This window comes from Terrapene carolina, unplaced genomic scaffold (assembly GCF_002925995.2).
Source record: "Terrapene carolina triunguis isolate 2854851 unplaced genomic scaffold, T_m_triunguis-2.0 Scaffold231, whole genome shotgun sequence".
Lineage (NCBI taxonomy): Eukaryota > Metazoa > Chordata > Testudines > Emydidae > Terrapene > Terrapene triunguis.
Window position 1 is genome coordinate 15,387,056 of NW_020664582.1, and position 20,345 is coordinate 15,407,400.

The following is a 20,345-nucleotide window of genomic DNA, read 5'->3' on the forward strand; positions in this document are numbered from 1 at the left end:
AGCCAGAACAAATTCTTAGAACACCAAAATCCATAGTATCTCCAAAGCCTGCCTTACAAGCCTCAAGATAACAGCAATCCAGCACCAGTTCTATGGCAATGATCCATGGGGCTGAATGTGTTTAGGTCAGAGCTCAAAGCGAGTGGGAACTCTCACAAACTGAGCTCTGGCACTTCTCTCCAGCTGGATCTGACGCTCTCTCATTTGTGAATTAAAAAAAAAAAAGTTCTACTGTTTCATTTCAACAGAAAGAAATTATGCAAAGAATGAAACACAATTAAAGGAAACAGTTTAAGGGAAGAGGAAGAAGCATGTCGTTTCAGAGTCTTATCAGATCTGTCCTCTAGTACACTAGCATGTTTTACCACATCCCCAGTCCTCAGTGTGCTCTGCTCCCCATCTCAGACCGGTGCTGGAGCATTACCCACTTCAGCACCTAGCACTTTACATTTTCAAAGTGCTATACAGATATTACATACAATTTAGTATTATTTCACTCATCAAGGAATTAAGGGTACATGGGGTCTATACCCAGTTATTCCAGAGGTTCACTTCTTGCGAGAGATCTGGCAGTGTGTGGATCCTGGAATTTGTTCCATGGAAGACAACTAAGCATTTTTTCTCTATTTGTCACATGGTAAAGAAGGCAGCCAGGCCACTGTTCTGGACAAGGAAGAGTCAGATCAGTGTTAAGTTGGTCGCTACTGCTCTACTAGTAAAGAACAGGGAAGTATAGAAAATCTGCCAGACTCATTCCCACACATTAGGCAGTGACCCCCAAACCCTATTCTGTCCCTTTCCTCTCTGAATGGGCTTACATCAATATTGTCTATTGATACTGCTGACAAGATGGAGGCTGCTCAAACACCATTATATAGCATCAAATTAAGGGTTCATCCATACCAAGGCTACAATCAGATTCCCATGGCCACGGGCAGCTGATCTAGCATGCTGGTGTAACTAGCAGCAGTAGGACATCCTGAAAGTCTGGTCCTATCCAAATTTAAAAAATAAAATAAAAAAATAAAGAATACAGGATTTGAGCAAGATCTAGTTATTGTAACAAAGGCTCTTTGTGTCTGGAATGCAGTGAGATTGATTACCTACCCCTGAACGCCCACAATAAGGAAGGAAGCAATTTTGGATAACCGGATGAGCATAGTATGCAATGCTATTTCGTCCCCAGACAAATCCAAATAATAAAAAAAAATCACCAGCATTCAAAATACATATTTTGTCCCTTTACAAGGAACTCTAAATCAGGAAAACAAACAAACAAACAAAAAAATCAAAACAAAAACACAAGCAACAAAGACACTTAAATTATTAAAAACAGGCAAACAACCTATTACACAGCCTCCCAGCCTCCCTACATGCAAGGGCTCCCCCAATAAGCCTAATCGGCAGAGGATGTACAGAGCTCAGCATATCTTGCCACTTTTTATTCATGGGAAGCAGACACGGCTGCCAGATGACTTAAAGAGAAGTGGTCTGCATACCACTCTCCTACAAGGGTAAGGATTTAAACAGTGTTTGGAACAAGAAAAAAATGTAGCCATTTTCTTGATGACACAAGAATTAATCTCTATTATTTATTGCAGGCTCCTACGGGGGGGGGGGGGGGGGGGGGAAGGGCTGGGTGGTACTTCAAGCATCTCCTTTTGATCTCTATCCTATACACTGAACATTGGGGTGTTCTTCCATTTGACAGAACAGTCCCTCGTCTGGAAAGGAGCAGAAAAATGAACTTGCTTGAAGCTTTTATAATCCAAACCATCTTTTAGAAGCTCCTTTTCTGAGGCGCAGCATGTTTTCCCAAATACAATCCACATACAAAATGGTAACTAAAGGTTTGGGATGAACCTGATTGAAATTAGAGGGGAGTCCTAAAGGAAGATAAGATAAGGGATGAAGTAAGGGAGACAGCCAGCTTATACAGCTGAATTAAAGAGGAACAGAGATCATGATCAGAAATTTCTGACTGGATACCAGCTTCCCAGAAAATGCAAACTAAGATTCGGAGATTTATGCAGAAGTTACTGATTATTCTGCAGAGAACATAAGGAGAATTAATCTCATCTGAGACTGCAGTACTATACAATCAAGGACATACTATAAGGACAAATTGTGTCTTTAGATACGTACATGGAACGCTCAGTGACAGCAACATGAATTCCCCATGAACATTCAAGGGTGGAGTTCAAACTAACTGCTCATTCACAATTGCTATATGATAGCAGCTCACAACATCAGAAACACACATTGGACTCTTTTTGGCATGATGGGCTTTTATTGCAAAATAACATGAGATTTGTAACTGGACTAATTTCTGCTTTCAATGTTGATAGTGGGCCAGGCCATTTCAAGGTGATCAAGATTTCTAACTTGGTGACTTTGTATTAGGAAGCTATTCATTTGCATGTTCCAGATTTAAAAAACATAGAAGCATGTAAAGAAGTTTTAGTGCATAGAGTCTCTACTACATTTTGCAAAGGGCATTTCAAAGAGAAAACTGAAAAGACATCTTTAAATTAGTTTAAACAAAGGTAACCTAATGCTTCCTACTGGTTATTTTTTCCTTATCTGTAAACAGGTGTGCAAATGAATAGAACAATGCCAGCACAAGACTGCTGTATTTATTGCCTATAACCAAAGAAATCAAGCAAGAAAAAAGGCTTATGTTATTACTCATAGCTTCTATTGTCAACAGTCTGGCTATATTAACCCTTCATTGCCCCTTTTTCTTGGGAAGTCCTCTTTAATATGGTTTCCAAACTCAAAGTTTTCACTGATCCTTTACAAAGCCCAGAACAATCTAACATTCATCTCAAAGTTGATACTAAAGACCATACTGCTATTTAGTAGGTTCTTTCTCCAGTGAAAAATAATTTCACTCTTAGCTCACTATAAAGCCCTGTATCTCACAGAAAGTTTCTATTTTTAAGGGGAAGCTTCACCAGAGTTAGATCAGTGTGAAGTTATATTTTTAATTCTGGCCCAAGGTGAAAGGGTTAAAAAAACTCCCATACATGTATTAACAAATGCATGCATCAAACTTCAGGAATGCACAATGTGCAGACAAGCCTCCTGGTGGCCACCCATTAGGAAGCCTAGACCAAACACTGACAATCTCTTTCTTGTACAGCACAATTAAGAAAGAAAGGAAGCTGATGAGGGAAGGGGGCGATTGGAAGCCTAAAAGAAAGATGAAGAATGGCATTTGGAATTGGGTCCAAACAAATACTTTCTGGGAAGGAAAAATGTCAAGATTTCCACTGTACTGTTCTTGCTGCTCTTCCATTTTCTTTACAACTCCCCATGCACTATTTTAAGCACTAAAATGTCTTGTAAAAAACCAAGGCAACAAAATAACCTTTCAATCCAACAAGCTGGCAACCAAGGAAGCCTTTTAGAGAAGTCATATCTGAACATGATGGTTAATTTTGTTTTACCCAAGAAACAGATCAAAATTTAATTTAATCATAGACCAGGTCTACTTTGGTAATTACATAACATTTCGACTTATTCATGCCATGTGAGTGAAGTCACAGTGCTGTGTCAGAACATACAGTGCTCCCGTCCTCAAAGCAACCATGGCTGGGTGTGGTGGTGTACTTTGCACTCTTATTTCGGAAACGAGAAACTCTACATTAAGGTGTGGAAAAGCAATCCAACTCAAGGCACAAAGCCTTGAAGAAATGCTAGAAAGATGGGTTTAACACATGTCTACTGGCCAGTAACTTAGAGTTCATCAGTTTAACTCATTGCAGACAAGCAACATACTCTTCAGGCAGGAAGTTGTTCTATGGAACTCCTGACGCAATACAAACCAAAGCAGTTACAGCGAAGTTTAATGCAAACCCTCTAGAGTCCACGTTGACAAATTCTTTAACAGGCCCTGTGGTTACAGGGAAGCTGGTTTCACTCTGAGTCACTCCTGTTCAAACAGTTTACTGGAAATGGAGGGGAGGGGGAATTTTCAGAGAAGTCATGTGATGGCCAGACAAACCACAACCAGTAAAGGTTCAGTGGAGACAAAAACAGGTCCCAGCAACGGCTGATGCTCAGTGCACAGATGGCACTCAATCATTTACAATGAGTCCTGTTTTATCTCAGGGTTTATATGGTATTAACCCTTTTTCAAGTTTGTATTCTTTAAAGGAAGCCAGAACATAATTTGGAAAGTAAACAAACAGCAAGTAACCGATAGTAACACAGGCAACTAGAAAATATTTTTTACAGGGAAACTTGGCTCAAGCAGCAGTGCACAGAAGCAAAGCCCAAGCACTCAAAGTGTAAATCATTAGTCCTTAAAGAATATGCCACTTAAATATGAATCCAAACACACAAAGTCACTAACGATCAGATGCACAAAGAAGATTTCATTAGCTTTCAGGCCCCCTTTAGTCATGTTCTCCTCTTAGTAGAAAGCAGCATGATATAGCAAGGGCCCACGCATTCAGTACTTTCATAGAGTTGTATTAAGTTGCATTAAGCTTTGTTTTCACCACAAACTTCATCAGCGTTTAAGTTGCTAGGTATGATACAGAAAGAGATGCAGACGTCAGAAAATACTTTATAATCAGTAACTATCATACTGGCAAAAACAGAGACAAAAAGTATCTATAAGAAACTGTACAGTTACATTTGCACTGTGTTATTGCCCATGCGCTGCTCCAGCACTGAGTAGTAGATTCAACTTCCCCTAATTGAGAGGTTGGTTTGAAAGGTTTCACTAGTGATATTCCTCATCTTTAGAGTGGGGAGCTCTGATAGAAAATTTCAGGACACTGGCACTTAACTGGACAGAACAGAAGTGACAGCCATTGGAAAAATCACTATTAAAATTCTATAAAAAATAAAATTCATAATATATAGAGGAAATATTTACCGTATCACAGGCCAAGTTAGTTTAGTTTAGTTATACAGCCAACCGTGCTTTGCATTTACTGTAGCGTTCCATGAAAAAGCAATCCTGATTAGCCAAGGCAGAATTACAGTACTGCCAACAAAACGACCAAGCAGAATAAAAGGCGACATATGAAGCAATAGAAGATATGAAGCTCTCTTTAGTTAACTTACACTAACTGTAACTGACAAACAAAAAAGAAGAAGTGGTGTTCCATTAAGATGAGGGGCTTTTTCTAAATATATTAATGGAAAAATACAAAAACAGAAAGTTACACATCAGCCAGCTCATGGTTTCTCTCAAAAAGTGACTCAAGGAGCCAGGTCACTTGGATTGACAGTTTATGAAAGAAAACCTGCTCAAATACGTTCTTTAACTTTAGGGAGACAATATTCTTCCCCTATGCAAATTTTAACAGAATGATTGGTCTAACCCATCATACTGTATAACCCATTTTAAATCATTTTATTTCCCTTTAGTCTTTTTTAAAATCCACAGAGAACATTTTTTTTCTCTTCTGTCAATAACACAGACTGGATATTACTTGACAGAATGCCACAAGTATCCTCATCTGTTTAGCAAAAACAATGGTATTTCTCAGAAACAGTAGTGACAAATTTTCTAAATAAAAAAAACATACAAAACATGCAAAATGCCAAGCAATTTGGCTCTGCTTTGTATGCAGCCATAGCAGCTCATTAGAACTAAAGGAGGAAGCTATTCTCTAATACAACACACCTATTTTCACACCTCCCAGATAAGGGGGGGAGGAGAGAGGCCTTTCTATTGAAAGGATTCCTTTCAGTGTTAAATGGCGCCAAACATTTGTAGTTTTCCATTGGCATCAGATTGCCATGTTCTCTATACCCTTGGGCATTGAGGATCAGAATTGGATAGTGAGGCAAGCGGATTTAGGTAACAAAAACATTGCTATTCAGCAATTATAAGGAGACTTTAAACTGCACATGAAGTAGTGATTGTGCAGTGCAAATAACGACAAAGCTTCACTTTTGCAAATGATGCCAGGATTTGCTCAAGGCCATAGGATGAGACATTCATGCGTGCCTCTCTCAGACATCTAACAAAAACATGATAGAAAGCCAAAAGCACAAAGGAAGTCATATTAGTGAGTGGAAAATACCGTCCAATCTTAAATACTGAACTATTAGTTTTATAACCGTACTACAATTTAATCAGATTGTCATAGCCTCACGCTGGAGTGTCTTATAGGAATCAAACTGCAAGTGAAGTTTTAAGAAATGTCATCCTCAAAACAATGTGCTTCAATCCAAACTCAATTGCTGAGAAAATGAAATCAAAGTGCAAATAAATACAATGTTATTTATTCTCAACGAACGACACAATTTCATTTGTTCACCAATCACACAGTCATTGTAGTTAAGGGTATTTTTGGTCTATCTTGACAAGGTTCTCACTAGCAAAGGTTTTGTACTCAAGAATCCTACCATGCATTTTGGAAACGAATCTTGGCTGCACCTAGAACTTTAAAAATCACACATAACTTGCTGGGAGAGTCACACTAAATAAATACAGACAGTAGTTCAGTTCCGAGTCATGTATTTGACTGGCTTTGTGTTTTGCTGGGATTTTTTAAATATGTATATAGATCAAGGATTGGTTTGTAAAATTAACACCTAGCAATGGGGCAAAAGTCAAAATAGGTGAATTTTTGGCCATATGCCTATAAAAGATGGATCTCTTAATTTACTATCATTATTTATCTAGTGCCAATGTGTTAGGCATTTTCCTGAATAGGTATTAAGATGAGGTGCTTGTCCTGAAGTGCTGGCAAGTTAGATAGCATTAAATACTATCATTAACATTATTAGACTAGAATTAATGTTTGCAGACAAGTCCAAGGAAACCTAAGGCTGTTTTCAGAAGAATATTTTTCAGAGATTCTCGGGTTTATCCAAATGCTCTCTCTCTTTGGACTATTTTTTCCTGCATGCAATAACTTATCAAAAGAGAGGGTAAGAAACATTTATACTTCTTAAAAGTCAAGACTGGGTGGTTTTTTTTTGTTTTTTTGCTACAGTAAAGGGTTGGTCAAAGAGAAAGCAGTGTAAACTCTTTTCCTGTGCATAGTAGATAGCATTAGCTTGATTCCTTCATATAAAAATCTATCGTGACCCACTTCCACCTAGTGGTTTAGTAGACAAACAGGAGTAAAAAGGAAGCAGAATACAAAGGAGAAATTCAGCAGCAAGACATTTTTGAGAAATTTCCCCCCCCAGAATTGTACATTTAGAAACTAAATAATTTCTGAACTAAGGCACACACAGACTGCTGACCTGAACAGAAAGCTTTTAACAGTCGATTAAGATCTAATATGGGGCAATGCAAGTTGTAATATATCTATCAATAAAACTGAATTGAAAAAGGCTAAGAACAAAAAGATTCAAAGCAGCTTGGTTGCTTTTCAACATCAGGAAGAATATGTTTCCTCAGGTTGTTAAATCGGCCAAGACACTGGCAGCACAAACGGCTAGTGGCAAGGCAGGTGAGTATTATCCAGTGAAAACAAGTTGGCTGGCGATTATCTCCTAGTTAAGAGAGATTTAAGAAACAGTTTGGCAGTTCAGCTATTTCATAATCACAGTTGGTTTAATGACTCCTACATCGTTTATTAGTGGGCCTCACCTTCCCTCTAATACTTCCTTTGCTATATTTGTAGAACTTTTTTGTATTTGTAAAAGCCATTGTTTGCCTTAATTTTTTTGTCTACATTAACATATCCCGGCCTTAACGGACTATAAATTCTTGTTTGGTTTTCTCCACATGTCTCTGTATCCAGTGCAGGTTCTTTTCTAACTTATGGGCAGCCCCTCACAAAGTCACATTGGCTGCTTTCTTGCATGTTTGTTTCAGTGGAACTGTTGTCCGCTGCATCTTAATCTTGCTGTGTTTTGTGATAATTAAACGCATTCTAATGTTTTGCGGTGTTCTTACTTGTGCAGCCTCTGCATGTTCCAGCATCTCCTCAAATTCCTGATACTCTTCATCATCAGGTTCAGCACCAGAGAGTCGGGCTGCTCTGGCCATGAAATAAGGAGGCAGCTCTCCAATAGCTGTGCCAGCACCCTGGGAAGAGAATAATGATTTTAATTTTATTGTTCTTGATTAGAGCTCTTTAAAATAGCTCAACTGATGTTCACAATTTTTCTTGGAAAGTTAAAAAAAATACTCATAATAAGAGTCACAAATACATATAAGGTTTATCCCACCAGAACTGCAGGAGTCACTTGTTTCCAATGGAAGCTTATTATTGTTACCCGCTACACAAAGTTCTCCCAGCTTCAAATGTTATCTAAGTTACCCTGAGAAACTACATTTTTCCCTCTCTTAGTTTAGCCACATGCATTCTCCCCCCCACCCAAACTATAATTCTGTAGAGTTGTAATATAGTTGAATTGTCGGTCCTGAGACTTGGCACACTTGTTAATTGGAAAACATTGCCTCAAGTTCTACTACAGTTTGAGCAAATGAAAATATCGCTGAGCAGACCGTAACTTATCTAGTATTTTATCTGTCCACAAAATGGGGTCAAGAAAGCCAAGAGAAATAAGAATCAGAGTAGGGTTGCCTTTACACTCCAGGAAAATGATTGGTTTTCTCGGGACATCAAATGACTCATTTCAGCCTTGTGGGTAAATAAAGCTTTAGTTTTTTTTAAAAATCAGTATTAGACATACGGATAAACAGAGGATAATGAAACAGGAACTTGGATTAAATGCAAATGGTTTAAAACATAGAACAGGTAATAGCACAATAGTTGGGCGCTTTGTTGGAAAAGTGCTAAACCTTAGCCACACGCAGATGTCCCTTCTTACTAAGAACCATTAGCAAGTGACAAATGCTTTTATATTCCTTTAAAGCAGCATAAAGCCCTTCAGTTTCCTTTGTTCATATTCTGGAAGCAACTGTATGTAGGGGAGAATCCCAGCTGCTTTGTATATTCTAAATCAACAGGTTGATTTTAAACACTATAAAAATACATTAGTTGTACTATTACCCAAACTCAAACTCCCTGTTTGTGTAGTGTATACACACACATCCTCAAATGTTTGTCTTCCTTTTGTCCACATGTGTAACAAATTTGCATGAATACGACATCACCAAAACATCGTTAGCCTGTCTATTTCTGATACATGGAAAGCTAAGCTTGGAAAGAGTTATAGCTATTTTTCAGAAAAAATAATTTGGGATTATGTTCTCAAGGTGATGCAAGAACAACAGAAGTAATGTTTGCTTCACAACTATGTGCCAATTTGCTTGGCTTCATTTTGTTAATGAAGGAAAGGTTCACATGTGTGTACTAGAAATGAACTTTGCTTAAATTGGTTAAATCCAGAGGTGAAAGTAAGCCAGTATGGTCCGATACAGCGTACCGGCACTGGCGATTTAAAGCGGCCAGAGCCCCGGGCCCATTAAATCGCCGCCCGAGCCCTGGGGTAGTGGCGGCAGTGATCCGGCGGTGATTTAAAGGACCCGGGGCTCCGGCTGCTGCGGGGAACCCCGGGCCCTTTAAATCGCCGCCCGAGCCCCGCTGCCGGAGCCCTGTGGTAGCGGCGGCAGGGCTCCAGCGGTGATTTAAAGGGCCTGGGGCTCCCTGCAGCGGCCAGAGCCCTGGGCCCTTTAAATCGCCTCCCAAGCCCCGCTGCTGGAGCCCGGGGGTAGCGGCGGCAGGGCTCCGGTTGTGATTTAAAGGGCCAGGGGCTCCGCTGCGGTAGCGGCGGCCGGAACCCCGGGCCCTTTAAATTGCCCCTGAGCCCTGGGGCTCCCAGCTGCCTCTGCAGCTGTAGCTCTGGGGGTGATTTAAAGGCCCCAGGGCTCCCAGCCACAGCTGGAGCCCCTGGACCTTTAAAACTTGATTTAAAGGGCCCGGGTATTTAAAGGCCCCGCCTCTTCCCATTGAGGTCATGCCTCTTCCGTTGAGGCCACGCCCCCTGCTCAGACCTCTAAGTTACTTTCACCCCTGGTTAAATCACAAGGTCTTTGTTACAAAACATCTCGAAAGTACAACGAGATCATATGATTCCATGTCTACTCAAGAGAGATTGCCTTAATATGTAAAAAAGGAAGCATTTAAGTAATCCAAACCAACTATACTACCTTTTGCAAACATGGCTGTTTACTCTTACTGTTAAAATTTCCATCTGATATTTGCTTAGAGTTCCCCTAGATCAACAAGGAATTAGAAAGGCAAATGCTAATCAATATTCTTTTGCACAAATACATACAGTTAAAATGGGAAACTAGTCATCTAGAAAGATTCTTTTAAACTTTATCCTGGTCAAGACACAGACTGCCTGTTCTGCCAATCCTGAGAGATTATACATTTTTACCTTTTCAGATAATTTCTAATCAAAAACACAAAAGAGATGCAACACATTTAAGGTGCTATTCAATTCCTAGCTTCTGTGAGGTGGAAGGCTCTGAAAATTGGCCTATCCCCCAGCAGGCTGAAAGCCCTTTCAAAACACCTTCTGCAAGCCAGGACTGGTGAGGCCCATTTTATACTGATTGTCACCTTTTGATCAAAGAGGATAGGCCAGGATCCACTCCACATGGTTACACTCTAATTGTCTAAAGGAAATTAGGGTTTAGTAATGTTGCTTCACTCCCTCATTGGGCACCAGGATGCTGTCAGCAACACTTCCGGTCCCTGCTCACCCAATGAGCCGGGGAACCTAAGAATTAGACAATGCAAAAGGCTCCCTCTAATAGCCCTTTGTGTTTGAATTTTAAACAGCTTTATTGACAATTTCAGATTTTAGAGATTACTAGAACTTGGTAGTTCATAACATTTTAGTTTTCATGAGTTAGTTTCCCATAATCAGACACTAATAAAAAATTCAACCTACTATTCTTGGTTTCAGTTTGCAAGGAGAAAAATTAATATTGCTATTTGTGTGTCAGATTTTAAGTTACTAAAATCGTCAGTCCATTTACTTCCTTTTCAGGAATTTAGTATTGTGTTCCACATAAAAGGATGTTGGCTTTAACAGTGATAGGACCAAGAATTCTTCAGTGGTTTCTATAAAAGCAAACTGGAGTAAAGACAAAAGCAAAACCATGGAAGCAGCAGCACAGCTGCCAATTTGATTTGACCTACAGGAAATTAATAAGCAATGTTTAGGTACTCATGAAACAGTCCAAGAAAGCATAACATTATAGTAGACACCAGTGGCAGATTGAAGATGCTCCCATGAGGAAATCTACCACAGACAAAGTTCAATAAAAAGGTAGCTGACAATATATTTGGAGGGTAGGAAGAAAATGGAGATTACACAAAACATTTTGACTTGCTCAGATAGTCTTGTAATTCCCCTGGTCTGAACCAGCAAGCAGCACAAAGGAAGGCCTGAGAAGGTACCTCTTGTTCTCTCTCTCGTCTCAAGAGAGGGTACAATCAATCAGTTGCAAGGCATGCAACTGTGTGTACATTTCTGTCTAAGCGACTTAATTTTCAGTTAGGTCAGTAATTTTATACATTAACAAAGATGTGCAGCAAGCACATTTATCTTGAGCTACGTTTTCCTTGCAACCCTAGAACTTCATTTTAAATGATATTCTTATTGCTCCAACTTCATGAAGATTATGATGTAGAGCAGTGGGGAAAAATTAAAGAGATCCTGAACTTACTGTCTTATAGATGCTTGTTTGTGGAAGATTTTCAGATAACTCTACTTATTTTTCGAACATTAAAACATTTATGCAATTTTGCTCTCTAGTTAGCAAAAGGAAACAGTAAAAATGTATATTGTATTTGTTTTTGAGAGGGCTGGGAGTTTGCAGTTCTTTCCTTGTAAGATTTTTTGTAAGTATTTTTACACTGTACTTATATACCTGTAATGATGATCTACATATAACTTCTTTGTTGGAGATAGGGTCACTGACAAGTTTTAAAACTGTAATAACCAAAATATAAAGTCTATTATGGGTTATTTTCACACCTGAAAGGCTTCCAGAAACAAGATAGAAAAGATTAGATATATACTACAGGGATCCTATTCCATCCCCCACTCTGAATTGGAGAACCAAGTATTTAATAATTAAACCAACGGTCAGAACAGGAAGTCATCAGTGATAAAATGAAGCCTCTTGGCATAAAAGCAGTTCATAACAGATGTGTTTGTGTAAGTTTCAGTTCAAAATAGTTTATATTTTATGGGAAAAAACATCTTAGCTGACCAATATTCTTCAATAAACAAATTTTAAAAAGTCTAAGAAGTGAACACTAAAGTAAGATTAGAGTACATTTCCAGTGACAAGCACCCACATCCACCTCACTAAATCCCTGTCCTAAGAGTGTGCTTCAGTGTTTAGCAGCTAACTTTTTTTTCTTTTTTGCCTTATAAGTAGGGTGACCAGATGTCCTGATTTTATAGGGACAGTCCCAATTTTGGGGTCTTTTTCGGATATAGACTCCTATTACCCTCCATCCCCATCCCAATTTTTCACATTTGTTGTCTGGTCACCCTACTTATAAGTGAATGTTTTCATCGGGAAAACATGGATTTTTAATTTCAATGCGTAACATGTGAACAGGCTACATGCAACTCAACAGAAAACTGATGCAACCCCAAGATCAGGGCATCTGCTACAACATTAGGACCTGATCCTTCCAACACAGATGAATAACTTCATTCACTTGAACATGCCCATGGACTTCGAAGGGAGTATTCATGAGAGTGAAGTCACTCCCTTGCCTCACTGCTTGCAGGATTCAGCCCTTAATCTGCAAGCGCAGCTGGGGAAATGAATCTTTCAAAAAACTTGTCTTTTGCACTGAGTTTCTCAAAAATGTCATGCATTTTCTCCTAAAGTACCTAGAAAAAACAGTTACTCTTTGGAAACAGAGGTGATTTTTATAGGACTCTACAGAAGAAATTCTTATAACAAAATAGAAGATTTTTTTCTTTCCCCAACTTTACTCCAATCCTGGAGCTGATAATTGACCCAATCATTTTCAAGTGCTTCTGTTTAATACATTTTGAAGATGTTCAGATCTAATACAGACATCTAAAGTGAATCAGCAAATCATGCCTCCAACGTGAATAGTTACATGTTACTGCCGTCAGCAAAAGCCAGCATTGCTTTGTTTGTTTTAGGTAAAATTATATAAGTTAAACCTTACCCACATGCAGGCCTCTAGCCTGACTTTTGAGATTATGGTCCATAAAGAGATGGATCCTTCAATCCCCTCCTCATCAGGACAGATAATTTGATCAGGGTACGGTGGTTCAGGAAAATTAACTGAGTTACATTCATACGCAGCAAGTGTAACTGATGCTATGTGTGGACCCTGAAAAATATATCAGACAAGAACATTTCAGTACATTTTGTGTGCATTAAACAAGAGTTAGCTTTACCTTAAATAATATTGCTAATAGGAAACCTATCAGGACACAAAATGCATACAGGAAATGGACTTCCACACTTGACAGATATAGTATATAATGTTGTATACAATGGTCTTAGCCTTCCGATGCATGTAAGTACAGGGGAGTCGCTTCTTACGCGGGGGTTAGGTTCTGAAGTCAGCGCGTAAGGCGAAAATCACGTATAGTCAAATGCTCATTGAGTGGAATGGTAGGCGAAATCGCCCGCACTACAGGTACAGTATTTAAATTGTTATTTTTCTCTTTTTTTTTTTGTCTTGCCGAGCGTGTATAGTTAAAATCGCGCAAGTTAAATGCGCCTATGATGCGACTCCACTGTAAATAAACCTCCAACTCCAAACATGAGAAGACCTAAAGTGCTCCGGTTTCAGTTTTAAGAGACTATGAAGTTCAAATACATGTTTCCTTGCCTGTGTTACTGGATACTTAAAACTGGAAGAACTTTAAAAAAAAAAAAAATCAAAGTATACTTGTAACCAATTTTTTTTTCCCCATTTCATTCCACACGAGCAATTAATAAAGAAGCTGAGTAGTCTTTTCGTTTCTCATGCATTGGCACAGAGCAGCAATGTTTGAGATACAAATACTGAAAAGGAATCCTTACATACTAACAACAACAACAAAAATGTCATTATTTCAAATATTTTAAAAAAGATCCCATCAAAGTATTTCTACTGATTTCAGTTTTACAAAACCTGAAGTTTTGTAAAGTTTCAGTAGTTTTACAAAACCTAGGTTTTGCGCCTAGTTGGGCTTGACGGTATTTTGAGGTGTTCCTCCCCTTCTCTCCACTCTTTTCTTAAGACATCAATTAGTACGTCAGCCATCCCTTGTGCAAGTCACAGTCTTTCTGCTTCAGTTTCCAATGTGTAAAATGGGAACGGGCTGACTGAGGTGCTCAGAAGATTGTTTGTAAAGCGCTTTAAAGCTCAACTGTTGTGCAAGTGCCAAGTATCATTATTAATAGAATTAAGTTGACTCACGGACTCTGCCTTCTATTAAAGGTTACAAACGTGTTTTATTGAGACCAGACCTCAGGTACAGATGGCTTCAAATGTGTACAAGAACTGAAGTGCAATACAGTTAAATAATGGAACAAACTGCCATTGTAGGACTATAAAATAGTAACATTACTATAAACCTGTGCAAATAGTTCAGATTTATCGTTATGCTGGACATCAGGCGTTTCAAAACAAAGAATGAGCTTAAAAATCACCTTCCAACATCTGTGTTTCAGCAACATGCTTAAACTGTATAAACTGTTTAGAAAGTTTGCAAAAAATCTGTTTTAATAAAAATAACTTAATTTCACCCAAAGTCTTAGCCTTACCAGAATAAATTCATAATCAATTGCGTTTACATACACAGCAAGTATTGCTCAGTCTTTAGCTTCTGCTATTAATTACATGGTGGGTTTTTGTCATCATTTTGGGAGATATTCTGTCAACAATTTTCCTCTGTGTTTCTTCCTCAAGTGAGTCATGGTCTATTAGAGCAGCAGGGAATCACAGTACAAAAATCAAATCAAAATTACATTTATTATGCAACGAATAAATCTGTGAATGTAATGATAATGGGAAAGGAAAGCTCTTGATGCACACCTACTGCTTGGGCAGCTCTATTTCCCTTTACACGGTATTTTAAAATTGATTTTAATACAGAGACCAGGGACTATTTAGGAGAGTTTATGGGCTTGTTGCAGGAATTACTGGGTGAAATTTTATGGGCTGTGTTAGGCAAAGAAGTCAGAGTAGAAGATCACTCTGACCTTAAATATCTATGAGAATGAGCAGCTTACTGAATTCTTTTCTAGACATTGGGAGGTGGTTTTTCATTGGGTTCACTCTTGTCAATATTAGCAGTTTCTCTGAACCGACTGGAACAATGGAATTACAAAATTTAGTATATGTAGCAAATTATTTTAGGTATATGAAATAGTGGGAAAGGCCCACTGAGAAAATATCTGGTCTATTTTAATTTTCAATTGGTAACTTTGGCTATCAGTCAGAGGCTATTCAGTTCTAGACCACTGTAACAAGTAAGAAAATTCCCACTTTGCTGTCACGCCAATTCTTTTACCTGTACCTCTCCTTGTTCTTTTGTTGGGAGACTGACCTAACGCTCAATAGGCACTAACTTGAACTACTTTCTGTTATTATTTAAATAAAGTTATAGTTCTGATTTCACGGTAAATTAGGAGCAATTCCATCAAAGGAATTGCACTGAAGTAAAGCCAATGGGAGAGCAGATTCAGACCTGTTAAATACCAAATAATTGTTCTGATTCTGTAGGGCAAAGACACTGCAGACGGCTGAAAAATTACTAATTATCTGTATTGCAGTACTGTCTGGAGGTCTCTTAGGCTGGACCCTGTATGTATCCATAGTAAGAGACAGTCCCTGCCCCAAAGAGTTTACAATCTAAACAGACAAGAAAGACAAAGGGAAAGACAAAGAAAGTATCCCCTTTTTATACATGGAGAACCAACACCAGAAAAGATTAAGTGACTTTTCCAAGGTCAAACAGCAAGTCAGTTGCAGAGCTGGGAACTGAATCTAGATCTTGAGTCCTCAACCAGTGACAATCATAAGATCATCCCTTCCTTGATATGCCCTAAAATTTCAAGGACTCTTGATTTTTTTCCTCCTATACCCAGATAGCTTCATGCATTAAAAGACCTTTTAAGGCCTTGTGCCTCAAGCTGTAAGCTCCAGCTATTCAAATCTGCAACATAATTCTCCTCAGCTGGAAATTTGCATGGAGGAAAACCCCAAAGTCAAGTGCCATTGCTCATGGTCTCTTGAGGGTAAGGGCAAATTCATTGCCAAGGTTGTCAGAGATATGGTGTGTGAATCAAGAAGTACAATTTTCAGTTCCACAAAATTTGGAAGACATACCACAGTATAATGTAACTGTGGCCAGCTGTGATGAAAGACTGCAAGTGCAGAACCGGTTAGTTTCAATCTTATAGCAGTATAAGAAAAAAAGTACAATTGCCAGCACAGTAATGCCCTCTGCCAAAGTTCCATAAGTGAAATTACCACTATCTCGAAGGCCGAGATTTTGAAATGAAGGCTGGCGGACAATTTAAGATAGGTCCCTGCCTGGAGAAGCCTACATTTTAACTTAGAGCACAGCAAGTGAAGACAAAGAAAATGTAATGGGGGGGTCTGCTAAGGATAATTGTTATAAAAGCAAACCACCCACACACATAACCCCTATTCACTGTTTAACAACTTGCCACAATTAATAGCCTAGGTTCCCTCAGAACTTTTAACAAGTGTTGCCATCTCTTGAGTGCCTTAATTGTCTCAAATACACATCTTCCTATTAACCCAGCTCTAATAGTTTCAACAACTGAAGTCTGCAAAAGGAAAAATCCTAAAGCAAGAAGCAGCTAATGGAAAAATACATTTCAGAATAGAGCTGAAAACATCCCTCCAGCCACCTGATGGCTAAACCAATTTAGCACAACTCTTCCACTGAAATGCAAACAATTCTATAATGGAAAAAAAGTTAAAATTATGGATCCCACAGAAACCACATTTTAACTGGAATAAGAAGTAAAATGTAAAAGGTTCATTTAGAATGATGATCAAGTGTGGAGTATTCAAATTCAGAACTAGCCATGTAAGAGAGACAAAACAATCTTGTGCCTTTTACTTAAAGTAGCTGAGCTCTGCTGCTTTAAGTAAAGTCAACTGGACAACATACCATGGTTTGGCAGACTGCATGTGATATTTCGGATATGTGCTTTTGTTCCAGTTCAGACCTGCAAAGCCAACATACAGAATCTATTCTCAAGAACTGAGCCTCCATTATGAATGTACAATGCCTTGGTCCACAAGTCCATAATCTCCCCTTGAATCTCTAACTCAGTGGTGGGCAACCTGCAGCCTGTCAGGGTAATCCACTGGTGGGCCATGAGACAGTTTGTTTACACTGACTGTCCGCAGGCATGGCTGCCCGCAGCTCCCAGTGGCCGCAGGTTGCCCACCACTGGACTAGAAATGTTGTCCCGACAGGGCAAGAGCTGTGGTATGATCATATGATAAATGTTGCAACAAAGACAGGTGCCATTTTATTTTATATTTAGCAATAACGATAGTCAAACTATGTGGGTGGGGTGATTTTCAAAGACACAAATGGGAGTTGGTACCCAATTCTCATTGGCTTTCAATGCAATTAGAATGGGCAGTGCCTCTAGGTCCTTTGAAAATACCAGACTATTTTCTTCAAGTGTTTTCTTTTTGCTCTTGGAGTCTAAATATTAATCCTCAGTCACAGTTTTTGACCTTTATCTCACACACGTACCCATGTTTGCTTACCAAATTTTCTTTTTTTAAAAAGGCATTAATGGCTTTTCCAAAGTTTGAGTTAATTTTTATGGTGGGTCAATTTATTGTAACCTATTAAGAAATACCTGCTGCTTGAGTCTAATTTTAGGTCCACCTTTAAATGGACATACATTTTAAAATCACTCCAATCCCTATTACACTAAATAAACAACTGCAAAATTGGTAGGTTTAGTAAAGGCATTGTTTGTCAAAGAAGCTAGAAGAATCATTAAAATGTCAAGTTAAGTAATATCTAATCACCAATTTTCTCCTCTCCCCCCCCGCCCCAACCCTTCTTCTTTTTAAATGCAGGGGCAAGCACTGACAGGGGCAAAAACGTTGGAGTCAGTAATCTTCTGCTGATTCGGGGGAGAAACATTTGCTCTCCACACGCTTACAACGACCAACAGGAGCCTGTGGTTAGACTGGAATGTGATTTGTTAGAAATTTTTGTGCAATTTATAAATCAAATGAGACAAGGGGTGGTCAGCAGTAAGGACTTGATACAAATCTATTTTTGGCAAAAGTAATTCAGAGGAATTGCTATCTAAAAAGCCCTGATTTGTTATAAAAGGGAGCTTTATTTGAACCCACGGATACATTTGGAGCCCTAGATTTATTTTTAGTTCAATGCTTTGATCAATCACCAGAGTTAGAATCTACCTATTGTTATTCTAGGGTAGTAAGTTATTTTGGAAGGCAACATTTAAAGTCTCCAGAAACGCAGATTTCTTAATAGGTACAAAATATATTTAAGTAGAAGCAATTAGTACAGATTTTTTTACTACCTTCTCACTCAAAGAAAAAAAGAAGGGGGGGAAATAAAAATTAAGGATATGTATTTCAAGATAAAAAAGTCAAATAACATCCTCAAAAATGTCAGCACGTACATTATATCAGAAAGTCTTTAAGGTAAGGGGAAGTGAGTATCAAAAATCTATGGTATTTCTATGTTACTTATCACTTTGGTATCTATGCTATGAACAAAATTATGGAGCATCAAACTGTATATCAAATGTGGTTTTCTCAGCTCTCCCTTTACAGATCATTCATATTGTTGAAATGATGCTAGCCCCACAAGTACATCTAGCTCTAATTTTAACATTTTATATTAAAGAAGATAGAATTTTAGACTAGATATTTAAAAATATTTTATGACAAGGAAAAGTTATACAACTTCCACAGAGGTGGGGGATTATCTTGAACGCATTCTGGTGGGATAGAAACTTGTTTTCTTCCTTGGATATGGAATTTTTAATACTTGGTACAAGGCTCAACCCTTACACTAAAAGGGGAAAATGTGTCATTCTATATTTGATTTAAGATAAATAAGAAAAACAAGAGCTAGTTTCTCATGGGAAACAGCCGGCTAGCTTTGCCACAGCCTGCGACTCATCTCATACTTATCTACTAAGTCATTACACCTCTCAGGAAAGCAAGACTAAGTTACAGCACCTTTTATCTTCAGGACTGGCGGGCAGCTAAACACACAGAAAACTGTTCATTTCAGATGTGACTAAAAGGGAAAATTGGCACGGAGATAGTTGGCTAATAAGGCAAGGCATTTTCACCCCCAACTGCAACAGCTTGGAATCAGAGAGGTTGCTAGTCCATATTCATCTAATAAGTACAGATTATGAGCACATGCAGATTTCTGACTCTGGGAAGTTTTTTTCCCTCCCTCTTCTGAAATCAACCCAGTCTATCCACATATCACTAGGGCCCAAGAATGCCTACTGATTTCACATATTATCTGAGTTGCAATGCAAGCTGTAAAGCGGGAGTTAAGAACAAAGTAGTTTTCTCAGCTTGGAGCTTCTTTAGCCTTCCAAATCGTTTGGGCTAGCTTTGATGTACTAATTTTGTATTCCCATATTTGCACTAATTTTACATCGGGAACCTAGAAATTTAATTTAGCACTTTTCTATTCCCACCTCAGTAAAGTCTTTCCCCTCAGAGCATGGCTAATGGAAATCCCAGATGATGAACAACAAGCTCCAAATACAACTGAGCAAGAGTCACCAGGGGATGATGCATGTGGTGCCGTTCAACGTGCAGCATAGCCACGGTGTTACTTCCAGGAGAAACGCCGGCTTTGGTGTGATAGTAAACAAAATACAGCCATTTTACAGGAATACTTATTGGAAATTAAAGATGCCACCCAGAACACCCTTCTGCCCCCACAGTAGCAGTTACAAGCAGATTTCTGGTCCCATATGGGCAGAATTGAAATGTGAGGCAAGGTAGGAAGTGTGAGGGTTAATACTCTGCTCCTGTCCTCCCTCGACACCCATCTGTCCTGAGGTCTGCAGTCTCCCACTTTCCTCCTTTAACCAGGGATATATTTTTATGATCAGTGAAGAGCACATTACAATAGCAATTCAAACTGACGGTGTTAAAGCCTACTCAGCCTTTCCAGCTGTATCATGGTTTGCTGTGTTATGTTTTGCCTTCTCTCTGCCCTGTTCTTGTGAGCAAAGAGCAACATGAAACATACAAAATTCAAATCTGCATATGGGAACAGAACAAATAACAGGATGTGTGCATGACTGGGAAAACACAATACACTAGGTTTATTATTGTAGGGTCTCCCAGCAAAGCAGTTTGAATTGCAGGCACAATGCGGAAAAAACCTGAGTAAATAAAAACAAAACTTGTTTTCATAAGAGA

The 20,345-nt window shown here is 38.7% G+C and overlaps 1 protein-coding gene across 4 annotated transcripts in view; it reads right to left on the reverse strand.

Moving 5' to 3' along the window:
• VMP1 (vacuole membrane protein 1) overlaps positions 1–20,345 on the reverse strand; it is an 84,447-nt gene that overhangs the window by 34,256 nt on the left and 29,846 nt on the right. For all 4 annotated transcript variants that reach the window (XM_026656526.1, XM_026656529.2, XM_026656528.1 and 1 more), the window contains 2 exons: positions 13,074–13,241; positions 7,883–8,014 (listed from right to left, as the gene is read on the reverse strand). In XM_026656526.1, coding sequence (XP_026512311.1) covers positions 7,883–8,014; positions 13,074–13,241 — 300 coding nt within the window. The remainder of the gene's footprint in view (positions 1–7,882; positions 8,015–13,073; positions 13,242–20,345) is intronic.